Raw genomic sequence first — 22,659 nt, forward strand, 5'->3', positions numbered from 1 at the left:
GTCGGCGGGCACCACACCTGTCTGGGGCAAGGCGAACTGCGCCTTGCTGTGCCGGCACTACCTGAGGCTGCAGGTCTGCATTCCCCCTCTGATCTTCTGGCCCAGGAACAGGATCAGATGTTGCGGAGTGTGACCCTGCATCCGTAACCACCAAAGGCAGACCTACCAACACTGACATCCCCATGAGGGTTCTACCCCTGGTGCAGGTGGGTTGGACAGTACAGAATCCCTCCCAGAAACACTTACCTGCGACGGCACATAGGTCTCATCATCCGAATCGACACCTGAATAGAGCTCGGGGGAGGTGCACCCAGAGACACCCCTTGAGATGATGGTCTGCAGCAAGTGTGGGTTCTCACCCACCACCACACCACGTCCCTCACTGGTGCCCGGTCGGGCCTGAGACCCCTCCTGGGTCTGCACCATCTCCACAAACCCAGCAGTATCAAGTGCGTCATCCCCTGCAAAGACATGAAAGAAACGAAATGGTAACAGGCATTAGCAACATGGCACACAATTAGGGCTGAGAAGCAACAGAAACAGTACTTCATTGACACATGTCCCACATGACTATAACCCTCCCATGCATGCACCATCACTGCATATGAAGGGGAGGCAAATGGCACACATTGATGGCACCAAGATGGAAGACCAACACTTTTGCTGCATGCTGGCTAGCAGTGCCATCACACATTGGCCTGTGATTGGCATGTCCAATACACATACATGACACATGCCATCACACAGATGGCATGTACCATAGCCATGTCACACATGTGACAATAGATCTGAGAAATGCCTAGTAAAAGTGGTGGAATGCAGACAATCAGCCTGAATGAACACAGAAGAATACGCAACTATGTTGTGGCAAGATGACACTTCAAGGGCAACTGGCGTGAGGTTGGGCTGAATGTCTACTGTTGCCAGGAGGGATGCTGCAATACCCAAATCCTGGTGCGCAGAATGTACTGGATGAAGCACATGGGTGACCTAAACCACTCAGGCACACACACCCTCACCTGGCACTCACTCAGAAGCCCTCACACACACACCATGCACATGGATGACACACACATGCATGTGCACTCACCGGACAATGCCTCGTAATCTGGCAGGTCTCCCACGCCTTGGCTCTGTTCCTCCGTGACGTAAGTCCCAGCAACATACTCATGTGGAGTGAGTTCTATGTCCTCTGCTGGAGACCCACCTCCAGTCACTAGAGTTGCGGCATGACTTGAGGCCAGCTTTTTCTTTGCCCTGCGCTTCAGGTCATTCCAGCGCTTGAAGCAATCATTAGCTGTGCGCCTCACGAATGTAAGGGCACTTATGAGGTCCGCGATGGTCTGCCAGTGTGCCTGACGTTGTGCAGGTGTGGTCTTGCATCCTGCAGTAATCACCATTTCGCTGTCATGTGCGGACACACACTGAACAAGTGCATCAAGTTCGGCCTGATTGAAGCTGTGCTTCCTTGGTGGGCCGTACTGTGTAGCCGTGTCTGGGGCTTCAGCCTGTACTGGACGAGCACTTTTCCTCTTCCGCCTGGAAGGTGGTGGGGATCCTGAGTGTCCTACGCCGCTCTGGACACTAGGGGCAGGAGCCACTGTGGACTAGGAGTGTGGGAATGAACACTCACCATGGGACTTGGTGCAGGCATTAGCTGAAGTGTGATGCAGTCAGGGGGAACGTCAGCGGGATGGACTGGGACTGACACTGTCCTGGCTGGGAGACTCAGAGCTGGGGTGGATGGAGCCGCAGCTGCCCCTGCAGCCTCCCCACCCTGCCTACTCAGGGCAGCAGATGACATAGCTGCCCCTGATCCACGTGGCCTGGTGACACCAACGTGCACCGCCACACGTGGCCTAGACCTGCTGACCTGGAAGTCAGCCATGGAATCACCCTGTGCCAGGTCTGGTGCCACAATGGGCTGGTCCAACAAGGGCTGAGCAGGGATGGTGTCAGCCACGTTACCCTCAATCAGGGGGGGGCATGGGTGTCCCTGACTGGTCACCCACACATGGGGGCTAGGGGCCCCCTGCAAGTCCCGGCCACGTCCCCTACCGTATCCACCATGGCCACATCTTGTGGCTCGGCCACCTTTGCCACCCTTACCGCGTGCTCGCCTCCCAACCATGGCACTGATGTTGTTGTGCGTATGGGAGTTGCAGTACACTATTGTCCTGGGAAATTGGGGATCAAAGGGGTAGGGTACTAGATGGAATTCGTACCCTAGTGCTCTAGAAAGGCTGCATGTGACCCCTGGGGGAATATGACAGGTCACACAACGCACAGGCACCCCAAAAAAGGGAGATAATGTGCACGCAACCCCTCCTAGACCACGTGCGTGGAAAAATAAACCTGCACTACGCTGTGGCACCCAGAAACACAAAAATGAACATATGCGTGTAACACACACCCTAGACTGACCTCTGAAGGGGTAGGCAACACACGGGGCAAGCACAGATGTTAAATACGACTCACCGTCTGCCAGGAAAAATCACGTGAAAAATACGCGCATGTGTGTGTTGGCAACACCCCCGCCAAAAGAAGAATTGTACACTGTCTGAGGAGACAGGACAACAGGAGAAGTGAACGCTGTTTGAGGAAACAGGCCCAGGAAAAAGACAAAAAGAGAAAAAGCTGTCAGAGGTAACAGGGAGTACGAACTTGGAACGCTGTGAAGTAAATCACGTGTGAACCGACAAGAAGTACAGATTTCACCCACTCGCTCTCCACAAAAAGCACGTACAAGGAAATGGCGTCCTACACGTACCTTTTTAACATGCCCACACGTCCAGCGTCACTTCCGCGTGTACGCGCTAAGGCCCCATCCTCCAATTACATGAGCTGACACTCTGACGTGCAGTCATTGGACGTATGACATGCACCTGTGTACAGAGAAACGCCCACGCACACGTCACAGACGCTTATATGTGATGAATATGTGATGAATGAATTTGTATGTGTGCTGACGCGCTTACGCGCTAAGGCCCTTTCCTCGAATTGCACGCAGACGTGCTTGGTTTTCACGTGCCAAATCACTCCGTATCAAGCTGGCCACGTGTAAGCACACGGAAGACCACGCTCCTGCCCAGAAGGCCGAATTACTGCCCCCCAGAGCCCCGAGCACGCTCCCACCTGCCATCTGCTGCTGCCTGATTGCCTACTGCCCACGTGCCCTGCCATTTGCTGCCTGAATATCAGCCAGGGGTGCTGTTGCTGTGACCACCCCTGCTGGAACCGAAGACTCTCGACTGGGATTCCATCGCTCCACAGACACGCCCCAGGACCCAGTTGCCCACCCACTCCTGCCTCTGGGGTTGTCATGTCAGGCACTGCAACATCTGGCACCACTGGCAACCCCCGGCCAGAGAGGCAGAGGGGCACCAGCTTCACTGCCACCGAAGTTGGTGTCCTGATGGAGCAAGTCCTGGGGCAGTATGATGCCCTCTTCGGAAGTTTGCGCGCCGACAAGGAAGGACGGGCTCAGATCTGGACGGACATTGTGACTGCCATCAACGCGGAGGGGGTGGCAGTCCGACTATTCCATCATGTCAAGAAGCGCTGGGAGGACTCCAGGTCCAGGACCCTCAACAAGGCCTGGCGCCTCTTGAAGGCAGCGGATGCTAAGGGGCGCCGGGGCCACTTGTCGGACGATCAGATGAGGGTCCTGGAACTCATATCCCCAGCGCTCCACGTCCAGGTCCTTGAGAGGCAGACCCGTCTGGAGTCGAGCGATAAGTGTACATGCATCATCATTGTAAGCTGTGCGTGTGGTGATGTGCCAGTAGTGTGCAGGTTGCACATGTGTTTTAATGGGGCCAAGTATGGGCTTGGGTGTACAGGACCGTGAGGCTAACACATGCAAGGGCTCTCATGTGTGAGACATGGATGGTGCTTGTGTGTGTAGGCTTGCATGCCAAATGAAGTTGTGTGGGCACACATGTTTGGATGAATGTGTTTGTAAGTAGGCATGTCTGTGATGTCACACATGGATGTTGGTTTCAGCTGCATGTATCAGCAGTGTGTACATGTGCATGTGTGTGTATTTGACAAGGGTGCAACAGTGATGCAGCATAGATGCATGTGACAGCGGGATGTGGAAGCCTGATTGGCAGATGTGACATGGATGCCATTCTGAATACTGCGACAGTTGGCAAAAGTGTACACAAGCATGCAAGTGTGGGGTGTGTGTGCATGTGTAGTGCACTCCCTGTGTTGCATGTGATGTCTGGGTCACCTTTGCCTGCTCATGCAGTTGTATGTGTATGGATGGTGCTGGCTGTTGCGATATGACTGTGGTATGGCTCATGTGTGCGAGTTGAAATCACATGTGTGTTGGCGATTGTGATGCCATGTCTGAGGTTTGCCAATGCCACTCATGTACAACTGTCATGTGTGTATGTGTCCATTCTACAGTGCCCTGATGCCTGTGTTTTATTTTTCCCTGTCTGCAGCGTCAACTGATGAAGAGGGCGGAGAAGGTGCTGTGGAGCACAGCGGCGGGGATCGCACCGCCAGCCGGAGACGCAAGGCCCGGCTCCCCTCCCAGGTTGTCATCTCGTCGGGGAGTGAGGAGTCTGGTGCCGCGTCCCAGGCCGCAGCTGCCGGGGGGAGGTCCAAGAGGCGGAGGTCGGAGTTGGACTCCTCGGCAGCAGAAGGGGCAGCTGGGACCCCACAGGGCCCAACGGGGGAAGATGACACGGAGTCATCCAGGTTGGTGGGGTGTTTGGTGGAGGAGGAGGCCGTGCAAGCGACAGAGACGGGGTCTGGAGGTGGGGATTCCACTGGTGCTAGTGGTGCAGTGCAGGACCAGGGACAGGAGGCAGCACAGGCCGCCGCGGAGGTGCCTGTGTGCAATCCTGTCCCTGATTCTGTGACTGCATCATCTTGCACCAGCAGGGATGCCTACGTCCAGACCCGTTTTCAGGCAGGGGATGAGCTTACGACAACGCCTTCCTCTGCCTGCGGACGTGGCTATCCAGGTACGGGCTGAGCATGTCCTGACTGGTGTGGCGTTGCGTCAACGGGCCATGCGAGGTGACCTGCAGTCTTTTCATGAGGAGACTGCACGTCATCTCGAATGGCTCGTTGACTGCATCGGCCTACTGGGACAGGTCACCCAGGCCGGATTCCTCTATTTGCTGGAGCTTGTTCCGACCCCCTCCTCAACTGAACACCCTATGCGCCAGTCGTCCTCCGTGCCATCTTTCCACCCATTTGTCACCTGGGTGCCCTGTGGAGCTGCCTCTGACGGTGCGGCCAGGCTGGTGGAGGACACATCCCTGTCACAGTCGGGAGTCGGACATCCAGCAGGGGGGGCCACATCAAAGACTGCACCCCGGCCGGTGGAGGATGTGCAGGCAGCAGGAGCCAGGGAACGGGCACAGGCACAGCAGCAGCAGCAACGAGGTGGGAGCCATGATGGCTCGGGGCCTTCGACATCGGAGGGGCAGGCATCGGCCGAAGGGCAGGAGGACCCAGGGCGGGAAGTGTCTTCCGTGTGGCAGCGGTTGGGCCACGCCATAGATGCGGAGCGGCAGCGGGCGGAAGAGGCACGGCTAACAATGGTCAGGGCGGAGAACTCCATGCGGAGGGCCCTGAGGCGGGCCGAGTGCCTCGAGGCAATCCGCAGGGAGTTGGAGGAGAACATGTCGTCGGCCCATCCCGAAGTGAGCGGTCGGATTAGCCCGCTGCCCTTGTAAATAGTTATGTAGTTAGTGTTAGGTTTCCTTTGGTTTTTCTGTTTTTTTTTGGACCTTTTGGAAAATGCACCACATTTTTGTATATATTTTTTAAATTAGGTAGTATTAGTAGATAGGTTTCATTTCTTCTGTTGGGATCATGGACCCTGGGTTGGTTAAGCTGTATATAGTTGACTGTTGGATTTTATTTTTTTGTTTTGAATTTAGCCATGGAGCTATGGTTTTCGGTTTTGATTTTCCTTTGGATTTACTTTTTTGAACTGTGACTTTGGACACCTTTCCTTTGGATTATGATTTGTGGTTTTACATTATTTTACGGACATGCTGCTTTTTGTTTTTAATTCCCATTGTCGTTTGTTTATTTTTGATTCCATTTATGTTGCTTTTAATACATTTTCTTCATCAAACTTCAATGTGTAGTAGCACCTCATTGGTTTCATGCATGTCATGATATGTGTTTTGACATTCACTGACACCCATTGTGTGTATGTGAGGGACATGTGTTCATTTACATACTTGCCATTGGGGTTGTATCATGTAATTGGCATTTCTAAGTGGGTGGATGCAATACTTGGGTGGGTGTTTGGCATGTCGAGGCAGCCCATAAGGGCCAGGGATCTAGATTCTGATGACATGGTGGCTGGGGGACATGAGTGGGGACCTGGTGGAGGGTGCCCCTGCACTGCTGGGGGGTGGGGGTGCAGGGAGACATGAGTGGGGGTCTGGTGGAGGGTGCCCCTGGATGCTGGGGGCGGGGGTGCAGAGGGACAAGAGTGGGGGCATGGTGGAGGGTGCCCCTGCACTGCTGGGGGGTGGGGGTGCAGGGAGACATGAGTGGGGGCCTGGTGGAGGGTGCACCTGGATGCTGGGGGGTGGGGGTGCAGAGGGACATGAGTGGGGGCATGGTGGAGGGTGCCCCTGGATGCTGGGGGGTGGGGGTGCAGAAGGACATGAGTTGGACATGAGTGGGGGCCTGCTGGCAGGTTCCCCACAGTGCTGGGGGGTGGGGGTGCTGGGAGACATGAGTGGGGGCATGGTGGAGGGTGCCCTGCACTGCGGGGTTTGGGGGTGCTGGGAGACATGAGTGGTGGCATGGTGGAGGGTGCCCCTGGATGCTGGGGGGTGGGGGTGCAGAGGGACATGAGTGGGGGCATGGTGGAGGGTGCCCCTGGATGCTGGGGGGTGGGGGTGCAGAGGGATATGACTGGGGGCATGGTGGAGGGTGCCCCTGCACTGCTGGGGGGTAGGGGTGCAGGGAGACATGAGTGGGGGCCTGGTGGAGGGTGCACCTGGATGCTGGGGGGTGGGGTGCAGAGGGACATGAGTTGGGGCATGGTGCAGGGTGCCCCTGGATGCTGGGGGGGTGGGGGTGCAGAGGGACATGAGTTGGACATGAGTGGGGGCCTGCTGGCAGGTGCCCCACAGTGCTGGGGGGTGGGGGTGCTGGGAGACATGAGTGGGGGCATGGTGGAGGGTGCCCTGCACTGCGGGGGGTGGGGGTGCTGGGAGACATGAGTGGGGGCATGGTGGAGGGTGCCCCTGGATGCTGGGGGGTGGGGGTGCAGAGGGACATGAGTGGGGGCATGGTGGAGGGTGCCCCTGGATGCTGGGGGGTGGGGGTGCAGAGGGACATGAGTGGGGGCATGGTGGAGGGTGCCCCTGCACTGCTGGGGGGTGGGGGTGCAGGGAGACATGAGTGGGGGTCTGGTGGAGGGTTCCCCCGGATGCTGGGGGGTGGGGGTTCAGAGGGACATGAGTGGGGGCATGGTGGAGGGTGCCCCTGGATGCTGGGGGGTGGGGGTGCAGAGGGACATGAGTTGGACATGAGTGGGGGCCTGCTGGCAGGTGCCCCACGGTGCTAGGGGGTGGGGGTGCTGGGAGACATGAGTGGGGGCATGGTGGAGGGTGTCCTGCACTGCGGGGCAGTGGGGGTACTGGGAGACATAATAATTTACTGGCGCCTGACTTCCCCGTGCCACTGGGCTCGGCGGCCGGGAAGTCAGGCGCTGGTACATTTGTTACCCCATTCCCATAGAGTCCTATAGGACTCTATGGGAGTAGGGACACGGGACTACCGGCACCGATAACAACGGTGCTGGTGCTCCTGTGACAAGTCTGCCTATCGTGGCCGCTGCGCCCGGCAGGGTCAGAGCTGTCAGGCACAGCAGCTCCGGCAGACAGACTTGTAGGGTGTCAGTGAGCTTACCGACACCCTTGTTTTCGGAATAGCAACATTGTAATGAGGCCCATTGACTACATTTAAAACTACTTTTATCACTTTGAGGGCATTGTTGGGGCCATGCATCTTGGCTGCTTCTACCAATTATTAGCATCATTCTAACTAATTCGGACTTAGAGACATGGCGATTTAAAAAAGAGGATTTTAAATTCCTCCCTCCTGCTGTGCTCGCTGAAAATTATGTAAAATCATGCAGCACATGGTAAGAGGCCTCCCGTAAGTATGTCCATCTACATGTAATTGATCGGAGACAGCGGATGAAGCAGTCACATTTATATTTGTCAATCGAGACATTATTTGTTGAAACATGCTGTGACCTTGTGGAGCAGGTGGGCGAAACTACAGATAACATTTGTAAGTACTTATTTAGTAAGGAGTTCACATGAGAAGAATGCTGGGAGAAGAAAGTTTGTCCATATTTTGCAATAGCTGTGTTAAAATAACACAGTCATTTTAATTGGATGCAAAGTAGACTCTAATTTCAAGGTTTCCAATCGTTCTTTTAGTGGTTGAGAGTACAAGTCGTGCTCTATTTTAAAAGGCAAAGCTAGTTTTAATAGTGGAAGAAGTCTCAAAGCTGGGAATTCTATGAGTCTAAAAATTAAGGGTTGCATTTTTGTCATGCCCGCGGGAGTACCACACAACTCCTTCCTGCCCACGGAAGACAAATCGAAGTCAACCCTCCCACCTTGGTTGGCACGGGTTCCTGATTGTGAATTCCCTTCCCCAAACTTCATTCACATTCTTTAGGGGTTCACTTCCCCTAACTTATTTCATACTTCTGGTCTCCCTCAGTCGGGCTCAGACCTTTCACTGATGTCGAAGACTTTCGAATGTGCAAGGCTTTTACCATAGCCGTCCGCAGGACCACTTCGCCTTTCACTTTAGCTCTTCCTTGCCACAATGTCTCTTGGTATTGGTAGTTCTATACCATAATCAGAATAGCTCAAAGAAATCGTCCTCTTCAAGCAATCACCTTTTAACTTCCCCTATCGTTTGGGTTGATCTTGACCATTGCGCATTTCAGAGTCTGTTCAATTTGCTGTATTATAACAAGACAACAAAACCTTTTGCAGAGACCTTCGAGTGGGCTAGTTCATTTTTTCACATTACCACTCCGCTACTCTGTATCACTGGCTTCACAGTTATCGTAACTTAAAAGTTTATTACTGGTTTGCTTTTTTTCGCGTCTTATCAGCACACGCGCAACCTTCAATTGTGAGAAACACTGTTGCAGCCTCAGTCTTTCCTTGACACAGATCGGCATTTCATGTCTTTCGCTAACTCACTGGTTGTGTGCATTGCTTTCTTGTCTCTGCTGCTTTGCATCACGGGCCAAGGTTGATACCACAGGCTTAGCCTCCCCTCCCCAAATCTGTTCACCCGGGAGGGTCGCTGGTGTCCTTGAAAAACAATGCAGGCTTCTTCTTGTCTGGGATTTGACTTTCTCTGCGTCTTCTTCACGGTTTCCAGGAGGCAACATCCTCCTGCAGGGAACTTCGGGATTTTCATTCCCTTTGCTTTGCTCCTCGACCAGTTATCCTGCACCTATGGGGTTCACCTTCTCCCCGTAGGTCTCACCTTGCTCAGAGTGTATCTTTGTTACGCCTTTTATTTGTGTGGTTGGAGCTAATGGGTAACAGATGTATGTGATTAAGGTCAAGTGCCTGACTTTGTCTGACCTGATTAACGGGACATGTTCACTGAGATCTGTATGTGTTAGCCTCTTTACTCAGAGTCGCCCTCTTCCTCGGCCCAGTGTTTGTTTAGAAAGGGGGTGGAGTTGGGACGTTGGAAAATCCTATAAAATAGGATGGGGTATGGGCACGGGAAAGGGGTATACAGCGTCTCACCATTGGTTGCCTCACCCCACCGCCCGAAGATCCCTCACGCAGGTGTTCCTCGCGCACTGGTTTACCCCCAGGGTCTGGATCCAAAAATGATGGCCGGGCCCTGGACACTTGAGAGAGAGATCCCCGGGGACTAGCAAGTGAGACACCATTTGGTTTCTCACATGGGTCAGACGGTACATTCAAAGGACTGGGCAAGACTTTGATGGGCCACATCTTAATGCCATTGTGCCTCTCTTAAGCCTGTCGTAAAAGGCTAAAGATTACAAGTGCAGGAAACCATGAGTAACTTATACATTTCCTATATTTTCCTGTAGCTGAAACAGTCACCAGAGGCTCGTGTTTGTCTCCCGATCTCTCTGTCTGGCCCATACACATCACTAGTGTCATGTCATAAGTAGGAGAATCCCACAATATTGTATAGCTAGTATTTGCTAGTTACTGTGTAATGTTGCATTGAAACAAGGCTACAACTGATACCTAGGGTTACAACAGTTATAGGGGATCTTAAATAAGTTGAGAATGAACAGATGAAAAGTGAATACTATAAACTCTGTAAAATATTGTTTCATTCATGGGATCGTGGAAGTATGTGTGGCCAAGCAGGGTAAAACAACAGTGAGGCTTCTATTCAGTTTGTTTAATGTATACTACTCTCAAGTCTGTAATGCCTCTGAGTCCTTGATATTTGTCTCTTCCCACAGGTCCACAGATCTGCAGACTGCAACCGAAAAGACCTCCTTTCAGTCCCACAGGACCTTCCAGCCAACACTGATGAGCTTTTCCTAGATCTAAATGCTGTCCAGAGTCTTACAAATTCCTCTTTGCAGCACTACAGCCACTTGTGGAGCCTAAGCTTGCGTCAGAATAATTTAGAAATCATTGAACAGGGGACATTCCTGGCAAACAGAAGGCTCTCGAACCTCAATCTACAGGACAATCGTGTGTTTGTAAGCTTCACTGTGACTGCGGCTGCGCTTCGCTCTGTGTCAACTTTAAAGGAGCTTGATCTATCCCAGAATTCTCTAACTGAAGACATGGTGACCACACTGCTCCAGAATGTAACTTCATTGGAGTCCTTATCATTGTCTAGGAATTTTCTCATGAGGTTAGATTCAATGGTCTTCAGGGATTTAGTAGCACTGAAGGAGCTAAACCTAGAGAAAAATTACATTTACGAAATAGAACCAGGGACCTTCAAAGCCATGTGGAAACTGCAGAGGCTTAATCTGGCCTTCAACCAAATAACCTGCATTGTGGACTTCAGTCTAACACAGCTGCGGGTGCTCAACGCCAGTTACAACAGCATTGAGTGGTTTCTTGCTGATGAATCCAACAATGACTTTCAATTGGAGACATTGGATTTGTCCAGCAACCAACTTTTGTTCTTCCCACTTCTGCCTAAGAGCAACAATCTACACTCACTTCTACTTTCAGACAACAGGATGAGTTTTTATGCCAAGCTCCCTAATGTTACAGCCTTCAGGGATTCTAATGTGACATTTCATGTAATTAGCAGCAATGTCACTAGCAACACAACCATCAATATTTGGATGGACATTATACTCGGAGATGTATCGGCCTTGCATTTTCTTGACATGAGCCGAAACCAATTCCGGTACCTACCTAATGGATTCCTAGCAACGATGACATCCTTGTCTCACCTAAAGCTTAACCATAACTGCTTTCAAACCATACACTTAACAGAGCAGGAGCCGCCAGAATCACTTGTTGACTTGGACCTCAGCCATAATCAGATCTTAGACCTGCAGGTTGATCCAAACTCGAAAAGAGTTTTGCCAAATCTTAGAACCTTTAATGTAAGTGACAACAGGTTACACAGGTTACCGGGCCAACTTCTTAATCACATGAGCTACATAACTACAGTTGACCTCAGCCACAATCGTCTAAACCTCTGTCCGAGGCAAGTCGAGGCAGAAACAGATGAGGACCCGTCCTGCCTTGACATTAGGAATGTCCGATCATTAAGGCACCTTTACCTAGCTGGATGTGGCCTGGTGGTGCACCATGCCTTTAGTGGAACCTTACTTACCCATTTAGACCTTTCTAGCAACTATGGAGCACTATTAATGGGTACGCGCCCACTACAGGATGTTGCTTCAACACTGCAGTCCCTGTCCCTACGGAATACAGGTCTCTCTTCAGACACCATAGATGCCGACTTCTCCCAGTTCCAAAGCCTCACAACTCTAGACCTGTCTGAGAATTCCTTGGCACACCTCCCTCAATCGCTTAGCAACCTCCGACTTCACACTCTAGACCTTCGGAGCAATCGCCTGCAGTCCTTTCCTGTGCAAGTAGCCCAGCAACAGCTTGGCAAGAGCTTGCACACACTCTACCTCAGCCATAACCCTTTTGACTGTTGTAAGATGACCTGGTGGAATTTCCTCAGGAATCTCCAAACTATCCATGTCCCGGACAGCTGGCTAATGACCTGCAACTACTCTTCTGATATTCTGCCAGTATTGGAGCTCCCAAAGTCCATTCTCCAGAGCTGCCAGATGATAACCACAGATACCTTGATGTATTTGCTTCTCACACTTCCAACCTGCCTGACTCTCCTCGTCGCTTTGCTAATCCTTTTTTTAACGTTCAAAGAGAGCATGCTCAAAATGGTCAAACGACGATGGAGGAGGTCTAGTGGCTACTGATTTTCGATAACCATAGACTTAATAAATGTTTTAATGAGATTATGGTCCAAACGTTTAATGTTGATTGTGGTCCATTATCATATTTGTAGCATGCAAAGGTGTGTGTTGTTGCAACTGTAGAGCAGAGATTAACCAATGTGGTAAGCGTTTACAAAAAACATTACGTTTGTGGGAAGGAATTAAATGAGTGTTCCATCACAGAAAATACATCATTTTCATTGGGAGAGCAACCGTATCGTTCAAAGGCAGACACCAGGCAGCAACTTGGGAGAGTAACAGTATCGTTCAAAGGCAGTCACCAGGCAGCAACTCTTTGCTCTACTCTCTTTGGCTGCCCTTTTCATACACATATCTCAAAGCCATCATGGTCACATTATTACATACCGTGGAGAGATCACCCTCTACCATGAATGCCATGTTTACTTAAGTCTCAGCACATTTCTTAATAATCTGTCAAATCTATTTAACCGAGAGCTGCATGGATATGTATAAAGTGTCTTACTTTGCTGATGTCTCTTTGTAACTGTTAAAAATAACTTTGGTGCTGTCCATCAGACATGGTTCCAAAGGGCCGTTACCTAGCCTCAAATGAACATTGGGCAAATGACAGTCACAGGAAAGAACCTTATGGGCCATCTACTGTCCCTCCCTTTTGGATCCTGCATTGCACCTGAATGTTCATCACCCCGCCATGCTCCTTATGGTAGCATACCTAGCACCTCACTGCTCCATCACCCTGCTCTCTTTCGTGCCCCTCAGTAATGGACTACCCATCTCCACTGTGTGCCCTCCACTTCACCTTACCACTGTCCACGACCATTCCACTTTCTGTCCATCCACGTATCTCTAAATGCTGTTCCACTCTGCTCTTGGTTAACACTTGCTCATCAGTGTGCAGGCTCCACTCACATTTAGCAGTGTAACTCTATGCACTGAAGTCTTGCTGAGACTGTCCCTTCATGCCCTTATCCCGCACTATTGAACCTGCCACACCTCCAGCTCTATATTTTCGCACGACCACCCCATTGTGTTGGAACAAAATCATCAAAGTTTAAGCAGTAGGCTGCGAGGTCTCCAAAAACAGGAGTGAAAACACTTGGATAAAGTTGATGTTTTTATCTGCTGGCTATTATATTATCAGGTGTCAAGCATTAGTCAATGAGGATTCGTAAGAAGTGCATATTTTGTATTGGTGTTTTAGAGTCAAACTGAAATGTGTGTGTTTTTTTTCAATGGAGGAAACAATTTCTCCTACTAGCCATATATAAACCACTAGCTATGCTATGTAGCTATGTAGGCTCTGTTAAGGTGCGATTTTCCATCTCGAGTCAGCATGATTAAAATATATGATGATTCACTGACGACCCCTTTCTGGTGACTTTGAATTACTCCCATTTAGGGGCAGGGGGTTAGGATATGGGAAAGGGCAAGACATTGGAGATATGAAAGGGACAGAACATCTAAAAGGGGGCATTTTTAGGCAGTTTTTACAAATTACAATGTTTATTTGTGAAATACAATATAGTTTTCTTGGGCTTATGTAACACCAAGAGGAACACCTTGCTGCTCAGACATAATGTGCACGTCACGTTTTAAAGCAAAACATATGTACCCTTGTAAGAATCGATACTTTTCTTTTATCAGTATTTTGGTGTCTTGTGTTTGAGACCACACAGGCCTCTTCCTCTGTGGGTTACAGTAAAGTGAAACGGAATTCAATTGTTGCTATCAATCTAAAAATGCGTTTTACAGTATGATCGGAAATGCACGTTTGGAAAAAATAGAAAGTTTAAAACATGTATTTCTGTGTGTTGCTTTCAGCTGCTGATCATAGCAATTTGTTTTGCAAATCACTGTGAGTGACATAGAGAGCACCTTACATTACAAGTGCAAAACTCCCAGCGCGAAAGGAAAGTCATACCTTGCACACAATTTACCTGTTGATAGTATAAGTTTAGACCTTAAGAGGTTATAAGGTTAATTTCTCAGGCAGTTTGCCTAGGCTGGGGGAGTCGGACAGATGGGTGTTAGAGTATGCAGTGTAACATAGCCTTAAAGAGACAAACGAGATAATGCAGAATGCAAACTTCTAAACACAGATACAGAAGATCCAAAATGAAGCAAGTATTGGGTGCTCATATTTGGTTCATTTTGGATCTTCTGTATCTGTGTTTAGAAGTTTGCATTCTGCATTGTCACGTTTATCTCTTTAAGTCTATGGGGGTCATTCCGAGTTTGGAGGCAGCCATGGTCCTACTAGGAACATGGCTGCCTCCAAACTCGGGTCCGAGTCTGTGGTCTCGGAATGGGGACTTACCAGGACATTCCGACCTATGCAGACTCGGTAAGTCCCCATTTCGAAGACCATTCCCCATTTCCATTTGAGCCCCCATAGGTCTCAATGGGAATGGGGAAGGAGCTAATAACGGGCACACAAATCGCAGGCCCGTTATTAGCTCCATGGTCCCTTAACAGGTCCCGCTAAGGCCGGCTGGTAAAATCAGCCTGTCCTGGTGGGACCCGCTAAGGGACCTCGGAAAAGGGCGGTAGGGGGTTATTGGCACCGGCATCCTTACTGGTGCCATTAACCCCCTACCGCCAGGGTCGGAATGACCCCCCATGTCCTGAAGTAGACCCGTGTTCTACTTGTCATTGTGAAACCTTGCATGTTCATTTTTCTTTCTTTGGGCCTCATTATGAGTAACCCGGTTTGGAAAGAATGCTGGTAAAATGGCTGGTACTACCGGCTCTGCCATTTTTTCCATACCGGATTACTCCGAGTCAGCCGGTAGGAGCAGTCAACAACCAGCAGGCGTGACCTGCCAGTAGTTCAGGTGAACTGAAGCACCGACACTGTTAGCAACGGTGCCAGTGCTTCAGTGGTTCCCATCCCATGGAGTCCAATGATGCTCCATGAGAATGGGAACCTACCGTTCCGCCGCCGCTGCCTGTAATATCCCGGTTATACTGGGATATCGGACGGCGGAAATGGTAAGCCGAGATTGCCGGTAGGCCACCAGTCCTACAAGTAATCTCAGAATCAGGCCCTTTTTCTTTTTCGGCAACGTACAAAATGGTAGCTGAGCCTTCTGTGCATTGGCAAGGCACTGTGCAAGGCAATGGCCTCTGTTTGTAAAGTCCTGATAGTTTTTATGATATGTTGATTTTGTTTTTTTAAATGATGAGGTAATATTGGCACTCGTCTAATGGTCTGTTGTTTGATGTCTGAGTTTGCTCTGGCCAGTCACTTTTTCCAAATTGTTTGGTTGCCTGAACATAAACATTGGAGTTTCCTGGATGATGTCTTGGGGGTTCCTATGTGTGGTGCATTTAAAGGCCCCAAACAGAAGTCCCTTTCACATGAATAGCAAGATGTTAAAAACTGAAACAAAAACAGCCTGGCATTCGTTTTGTTTTTCAAGTAAAGTTAAAGAGCCATGTGGAAAAGGGCCTACCTGTCATTACCAATGACAAGCAGCATTTTAATTTACAAAAGAAGGAGGAACGAAAGATCCCTGTCACATGGAAAACAAAAACGGCATGCACATATGTGTGCAAAAAAAACAGTTTAAAAAAAAAAAGCAAAAGTGGAACAGATATCACTGCTCATATGTTGCTCCAAGCCCCTAAACCAATCTTGACTTGGAGGCGGGGTTGGGAGGAGAGAGAGGAGTAAGTGTCCAATCCTAGTGGCAGGGATTATTGCAGGGTACTTCCCCAAGATTGCAAAATTGGTGATGTCATTTCTGCTTTATAAGGGGACTGCACTAGGACAGGAGACACAAAAACTGGTGAGACAGAAAAAAGGAGAAAGCCAGGAGGACATAGAGAAGAGACAGACCATCAGGAAGGCTGCTGAACCTTACCATCTGACAGCTGTAAGGAGACACCAGAGGAGATTGCTGAGAGTGCATCTGAGTGGAGCTGTCTATCTTTATCAAAGCCTCAAAGCGGACTGGGTCCTGTGGTCGAGAGCGGGAGGCCATCTTTGAGAGTGGAGTGACCAGACCCCTGCCCTATCTTTCCAGAGTTTCCTGAGATGCAGCTGGCTTTCCTGAACCTTAAACAGATGCTTGCTATTTAAGTAGAACTAAGCCCTGGAAAACCAAAAGGTGGGGGGTGCCTGCTTGCCTTGAATCCTTTCCCTTTATAGTGGGTGGGAGGGGCAAAATTGTGTAGATCCTTAGCCTATGTAAACAAAAATATTAATTTAATTCCCCATTTGGCAGAACACTACGGAGTGAATTTTGTTAAAATTCGAAATTAACAAAGCTCACTTCCCAGTGTGCTCTGAAAACTATAGCCTATAATTTAATTGGATAAATCTTGTTGTCCAGCTGACCCCGGCTTCTTTAAGCAAGAGGGGTGTCTTTGTTCTTAAATCAGTGCAACCTTTTTATCCAGTTTCCCCAGCAGAGGCCTTTCAGTAAGGGGAGGTGGAGGGTCTGAAATCCAAAATTCCCCAAAGCATTCCAATTGTTCTGTCAGACTTCCCAACATAGCCCAAAGGAAGGGGGGGGGGTCTGAAAAACAAAGCGATAAATCACCCTGTGTTTATTTTAAACCAAACGTGTGGGCGAAATTATAATTTCCATATATATTGGAACCAATCTTGAAATCCTACTGCTAGCCTTTTAGGCCTGCAGGAAAATCAAAATCGCACAACAGCACACAAGCGCCTTTGGGCCTCATTAAACGGAATGCGGTATGGTGCCGCCGGTACCATACCGGTACCACCATGAAGAAAAGGGGAATTACCACCCTATTCCAAGGTTGGCGGGGTGGTAATTCCCCCTTTCTCCATGGCCCTTCCTCATTCCCATTTTTGCCCCATAGGGCTCAATCGGAATGGGGAAAGGGCTAATTATGGTACCGCAAATTGCGGTACCGTAATTAGCACCAAGGTCCCTTTGCGGCTCCCAACTTTAACGGCTGGTCTACACCAGCCGTTAAGGTCGGGTCCCGCAAAGGGACCTCGTAGTAAGGTGGTAAGGGTTTACCGGTACCGGTGCCCTTACCTGTACCGGTAAACCCTTACCACCTAACGTGTAATGAGGCACTTTGTCATTGATCAGTGTAATTATTTTGTGAAGTGAAATTTGCAGAAAGTAAGAATTGTGTCTGTGTTCTTTTTAACTCACTTGTGTGATTTATTTATGCTGAGAGAAGTTGATTGTGTTGTGCCACGGATAAAGTGGGTATTAACATTTTCATGCTAATTTCTATTACTATTAATTTAAATAAATACCAATATATTTCCCATACACCGGCCTGGTTCTTTGCTCATTGTTAGCTCACGGGAGAGGGGTGCAAGGGGCATGATATGTGTCTGAGATAGGGCTAAAAAAGAATCTGTTAAACAGTTTGTTAATAACCACGTGAGTGGGGAGGGAAGGAACTCCCCATGTTGAGGATGGCTTCTCAATAAACCGTTACAAAGTGGGGGTTCGGGCTGGGATTTAGCTTCCTATTCCTGACCCATGACAAGTACATTGTGACGGTCTGTTCATTTTGATGCAACTGCATTAAGGTGGAGGAAAAGTCATCTTTGTTTTGTTGAAGTCACGCTAGGACTTGACTCCTGAGTTCCAGGGAGTTCTATAGGTAGGAAATTAAGAGTGTGTAAGAATGTATTTGAGTGAGGAAATCAAGCAGGAACAGGGTGAGTTTGCGGCTACATAAAGAAAGTTTTATTAAAGCGCAAAAAGCCAATTGTGAAAATGACTACTGTACAAAGCCAGGGAGCATCTCCTAACTAAATTATTTCTCAAAGGAGAATGGGTTGAGGATGATGCAGGAAACTGGCAAACCAAAATTCTGCGGGAGGTTACCTCAGTAAGCAATGATATTTGGCTTGAAGCCGGGATATTGCACAAAGCACTTTAAGCAATTGATATGACCGCAACTGCTCGTGATGAACACATTTTTATTTTTTATTTTTTATTTTTATTGATTTAGTTGAGTACATCAACTTTTCAATATAAAACACATTTAACAAAACATTTATAAAACATGATATGGTTCATTACAGTTTTTAGAATCAAACAAATCAAAATAGATGAATGATGGTACGTAAGAAACATTGGGCCTCATTACGAGGTTGGTGCAAAGGGATACCAGGCACCGTTAAGGACATCGGTGCCAGTAATCCCTTTGCGCCCTATTCCGAGGTCCCTTAGCGGGTCCCTTCCTTAACGCCTGGTTTAACCAGGTGTTATGGACGGGGCCCGTTAAGGGACTTCAGAGCTAATAACGTTACCGCAATTTGCCGTACCGTTATAAGCGCCTTCCCATTGAGCCCTCCGGGGGCTGAAATGGGAATGGGGAATGGCTTTTTCAATGGGGACTTACCGGTCCCGAAAAAGGTCGGAATAGACCGGTAAATCCCCATTGAACGAGGGCGGACATGGTACCGGTATTGGAGGTAGTCATGGCGCTAACAGCGCCATGACTACCTCCAACCTCGTAAAGAGGCCCATTGTATATATACATTTTGGGTTTTTCAATTAACCAAAAAAAAAAAAAAAAAACCATAAAACAATCTATAAAACATGTGTATTTTTAGTATCATAATTCAGAAAGATCATGATCATTTCATAAGTAAACTAATGCATCCAAAGTCTCAGATTTATTGATGTATCTATAGTGTCTAATTCCAGCGAACGCAAAAAGTGTACCGTTGCAATCTGCATGAGCCAATATCATGTATGTTGCTAAAAGCCATTTTCGCAGGAATGAATGTTCCGTGCTGAACATATAGTTTGAGAGCATTCTGAGTAGGGTTTCTGTGTGAGTTGATATAAGACACTTTCTCAAAAATGCACATTGTCTCCACTGATAAGTGGCAGACAACGAGATGGTCCCTATTTCATAACGTATCCACGAAATTGGGATGCATTGAGGGAGTCGCAACACTTGATGCCAAAATGTGGCTTCCCACTTGTCCAAGATAAACGTGGATATTGGAGATCCTGTTTCTAAACCATATAGAATTGCAGGCGAGACTTTCATTTTCCAAATGATTACTACCAGAGTAATCGAAAATTTGCCGTATCTAGCAAGAAGGATGCAAGAAGGATGCGAGCCTGAGAGATGGATGATAGGAGTTTGGAATCTATCTGGTTTAGACGTTTTGTGGCTTTGGAAGCGGGTTCAAAGATAACACCCAATTATGTGTAAGCAGGGACGATAGACAAATTTACCAATAGTCCACTGCTTCAGGGTATGGCTACCACGGTAAGGATTATGCATGACCACTTGGGTCTTAGCTGTATTTACTTTGCGTTCATTTTCTACAATATAGGATTCAAAGGTTGATACTAGTTTTTGTAATCCACCAGGAGCTTTGGAAATTAACACAATATCATCCGCATACATGAGTGATTTTATGGGAACTCCATTAATTCTCGGTGAATCATACATTACAGCTTTAAACTTAAATTTAATATCATAAATAAAATAATTAAAAATAGCTGAGGCCAAAAACAGCCTTGCTTAAGGCCACACGATGTAAGAATAAGTCTTGAGAGTAATCCATTAAGGTTAAGTCGGATTACAGAGGTAAAGGAATGAAAATGATAAATTATATCATACAGAGTGGGCGGACAATTATCTCTGGCGAGTTTTGTCATGAGTTTGACTCTGGAAATATAGTCAAACGCTGAGTACAAGTCAACAAAGGCAAAATAAATCTGCTGTTTCTGTGAGAGACATTGTAGTTTAAAAGCTTTGAGAAAAAACAGGTTAACAGCTGTTCCCATTCCCGCAACAAAGCCTGATTGGCATGGATCACGATGTTGATGAAGTAGGGTCCAGGCAGAAAAATCTCTGACTATTAGTTTAGCAATGATTTTTCCCAGAGTATCGAGGGACGCAATGGGTCTATAATTCTTCGAACACCCTGTTTAAAGATAGGCACAATCATAGACATGTGCCAAGATGTTGGCAAACGTTTTGTATTCAATATATGTTTGAACAAGTGGAATAGAATTTGCGCCCACTGCTCCGGATTATTCTTTAACATAATATTGCTTAAACCATCCGGCCTAGCCGCTCTCGAGTTGTTAGCCAGTTTTATATAATATATGATGGTTTCAACATCACAATCCAAATGCCAATCAGACTTGGTTTGGCTGTAATATACAAAGTTGTCAAACAAGGGATCAGCGTACAAGTTAGAAAAATGTGAGACCCACTGCTCTTCATCCACTTAGTTTGCCTGTGAACCAAATTGGTGCGAAAAATTTATGTGGTTTAAAAGTTTCAGATGTCTGTGGAGCTTTTATAAGTAAGAGCGTTAAGCATGATCTCGCTATCCTGCTGGAAAAGAATGGATATATGAGAACGGACCCAATTCAAGTATCTAGTTTTGGCCTTTTTGAGAGCATCAAATAGAAGAATATGAGATGAGGAGATCAGCGCTTTGCGCTCTTTTCTGTAACTCGCTCTCCTGTTGTGTAATGAGAAGTCAAAGGAATGCAAGTGAGTGACTGGCTTGGACTTCATAATTAGAATATTATTTTTAAATTTTTGAAGAATGTGAGTATAATCCATCTTCGTATTATTAAGAGTCATACAAGCAATAGAGTTGTTGAGATCACAAAGTTTAGTTGGGTGTCCACGAAAATCGAGTTTTGGCCTGATTGATCATTAATGGTTGACCATACCATTGTCTCTGCAGAGGAAAGGACCAATCTGCTCTCGAAAATACAAGTGATAATAACTTGTGATCACTATGCATTTGAGGTGTAATAGTTAGAGAATTGATGTCATGAAACAAATTTGAGTCAGCATAAATATAATCAATTGTACTGACGATTCCGTCCCTGCGCCAAGTCGTGGCAGCTGGTGAATCTACAGGCACAGCCCCGTTAATCATTTTAAGGTTACGTTCAGACATAAAGGCAGACCATGTCACGGCCTTTAGGATTGAGGCAATCAATATTAAGATCGCCAACTAGCAATGTAGCTGTAAATGTCCTTTGAGAGAGCAACAGTCTCTAACATGTCTGACAGATCTCTTAGAAATATACAATTTTGAATCTTTGCCGGCTTTCGATAAATGTTAAACAATGCAATGTTTCCACGAGAACTAGCTATTTTGCCCAATTGAATGGAGGTATCAAAACTAAGCCACGGTTCAATGCAGAAGTTTGCAGTAGAACAGGCTGCCACCAATAGACCCAACATATGTCGTCCCTTATCTCCTCTTATCGCTGGGACTAGCGAGATGGAATAGTTGTCCCAGACTGGTGGAGTAATGAACCAAGTCTCCTGAAACACAAGAATATCATAAGCGCATGAGAACAAGTCAATAGATTTCTGAAGTTGTACGTGTCCTCTTGTGTTCCAACTACATAGACTTACAGTACTGGTCTTGTATCTACATTGTGGTTACGAAATAATGGTGGGATTTTTGGTAGATGCATATGTTCGTGACTTGGTTATCGAACATTCAGGCCTGATTGAAGAGGGAATAGTAGGAGCCAATAAGGTTTGGGACCTATCCGGATCTTGCGAAATAAGAAACCCCATGTTAAACATTGATAATTTTGCGTTCCAGATGGTTTTGGCCACGATTGCTGAAGGGATCCATAAATGCACAATGGTGAAATCGTGACCAGCAATGAACTCAACAAGATCAATGTCATTCGAAGTCACATTTTCAAGTGTGTCCACATCATTGAAAATGTTCAAAATACATTGCCTATTGAGATCGTACAGAGGAGTTGCCTCCTCTGCATTTCATGATGAGTGAATGACCATTGGGGACAAGTTTAATCGAAGCCTGAGGCGGTTTGTTTGATCAATGTGTTGGAATTCGGAACCAATGAATGAAAAGTGTTCACTCTGTCCTTCATTAGAGGTTCTGTAGACCTCGATACCCAAGGAGCAGAATTATTCTTAGTGGCATTAGCATTGTTATTAGGCAAGAGGTTTCTTGTTGGTTGTGCAGACATAAAGCCCTGAGCCCGGATATCAATCTTAGGCTCAATACCAGTAAAGTCAACGGGCACATTCGATTGAATGGCAAAAAAGGTGTCTACCATAGCCTTTAGCTGTAATGCAATCATATCCGATTGGAAGGGGTCTTTATGAAGTGTTCTTTGAGTCATTGGTAGAGAACCGTCTATTGCCATTGGTAGCAAACCATCTGTTGCAGAGGTAATTGAAGAAATTGATTGTGCCGACCTTCT

General features: G+C 47.7%; 1 protein-coding gene across 2 annotated transcripts in view; it reads left to right on the forward strand.

Annotated features, from left to right (window-relative positions):
• NRROS (negative regulator of reactive oxygen species) overlaps positions 1-14,086 on the forward strand; it is a 295,538-nt gene extending 281,452 nt beyond the window's left edge. For both annotated transcript variants that reach the window (XM_069618068.1, XM_069618069.1), the window contains exon 3: positions 10,496-14,086. In XM_069618068.1, the coding sequence (XP_069474169.1) occupies positions 10,496-12,463 (1,968 nt within the window). In that variant the 3' untranslated portion in view covers positions 12,464-14,086. The remainder of the gene's footprint in view (positions 1-10,495) is intronic.
• Positions 14,087-22,659: the final 8,573 nt, after the last annotated feature.

The sequence above is a fragment of the Ambystoma mexicanum genome, chromosome 10 (genome assembly GCF_040938575.1).
Source record: "Ambystoma mexicanum isolate Mex_15411 chromosome 10, UKY_AmexF1_1, whole genome shotgun sequence".
NCBI lineage: Eukaryota > Metazoa > Chordata > Amphibia > Caudata > Ambystomatidae > Ambystoma > Ambystoma mexicanum.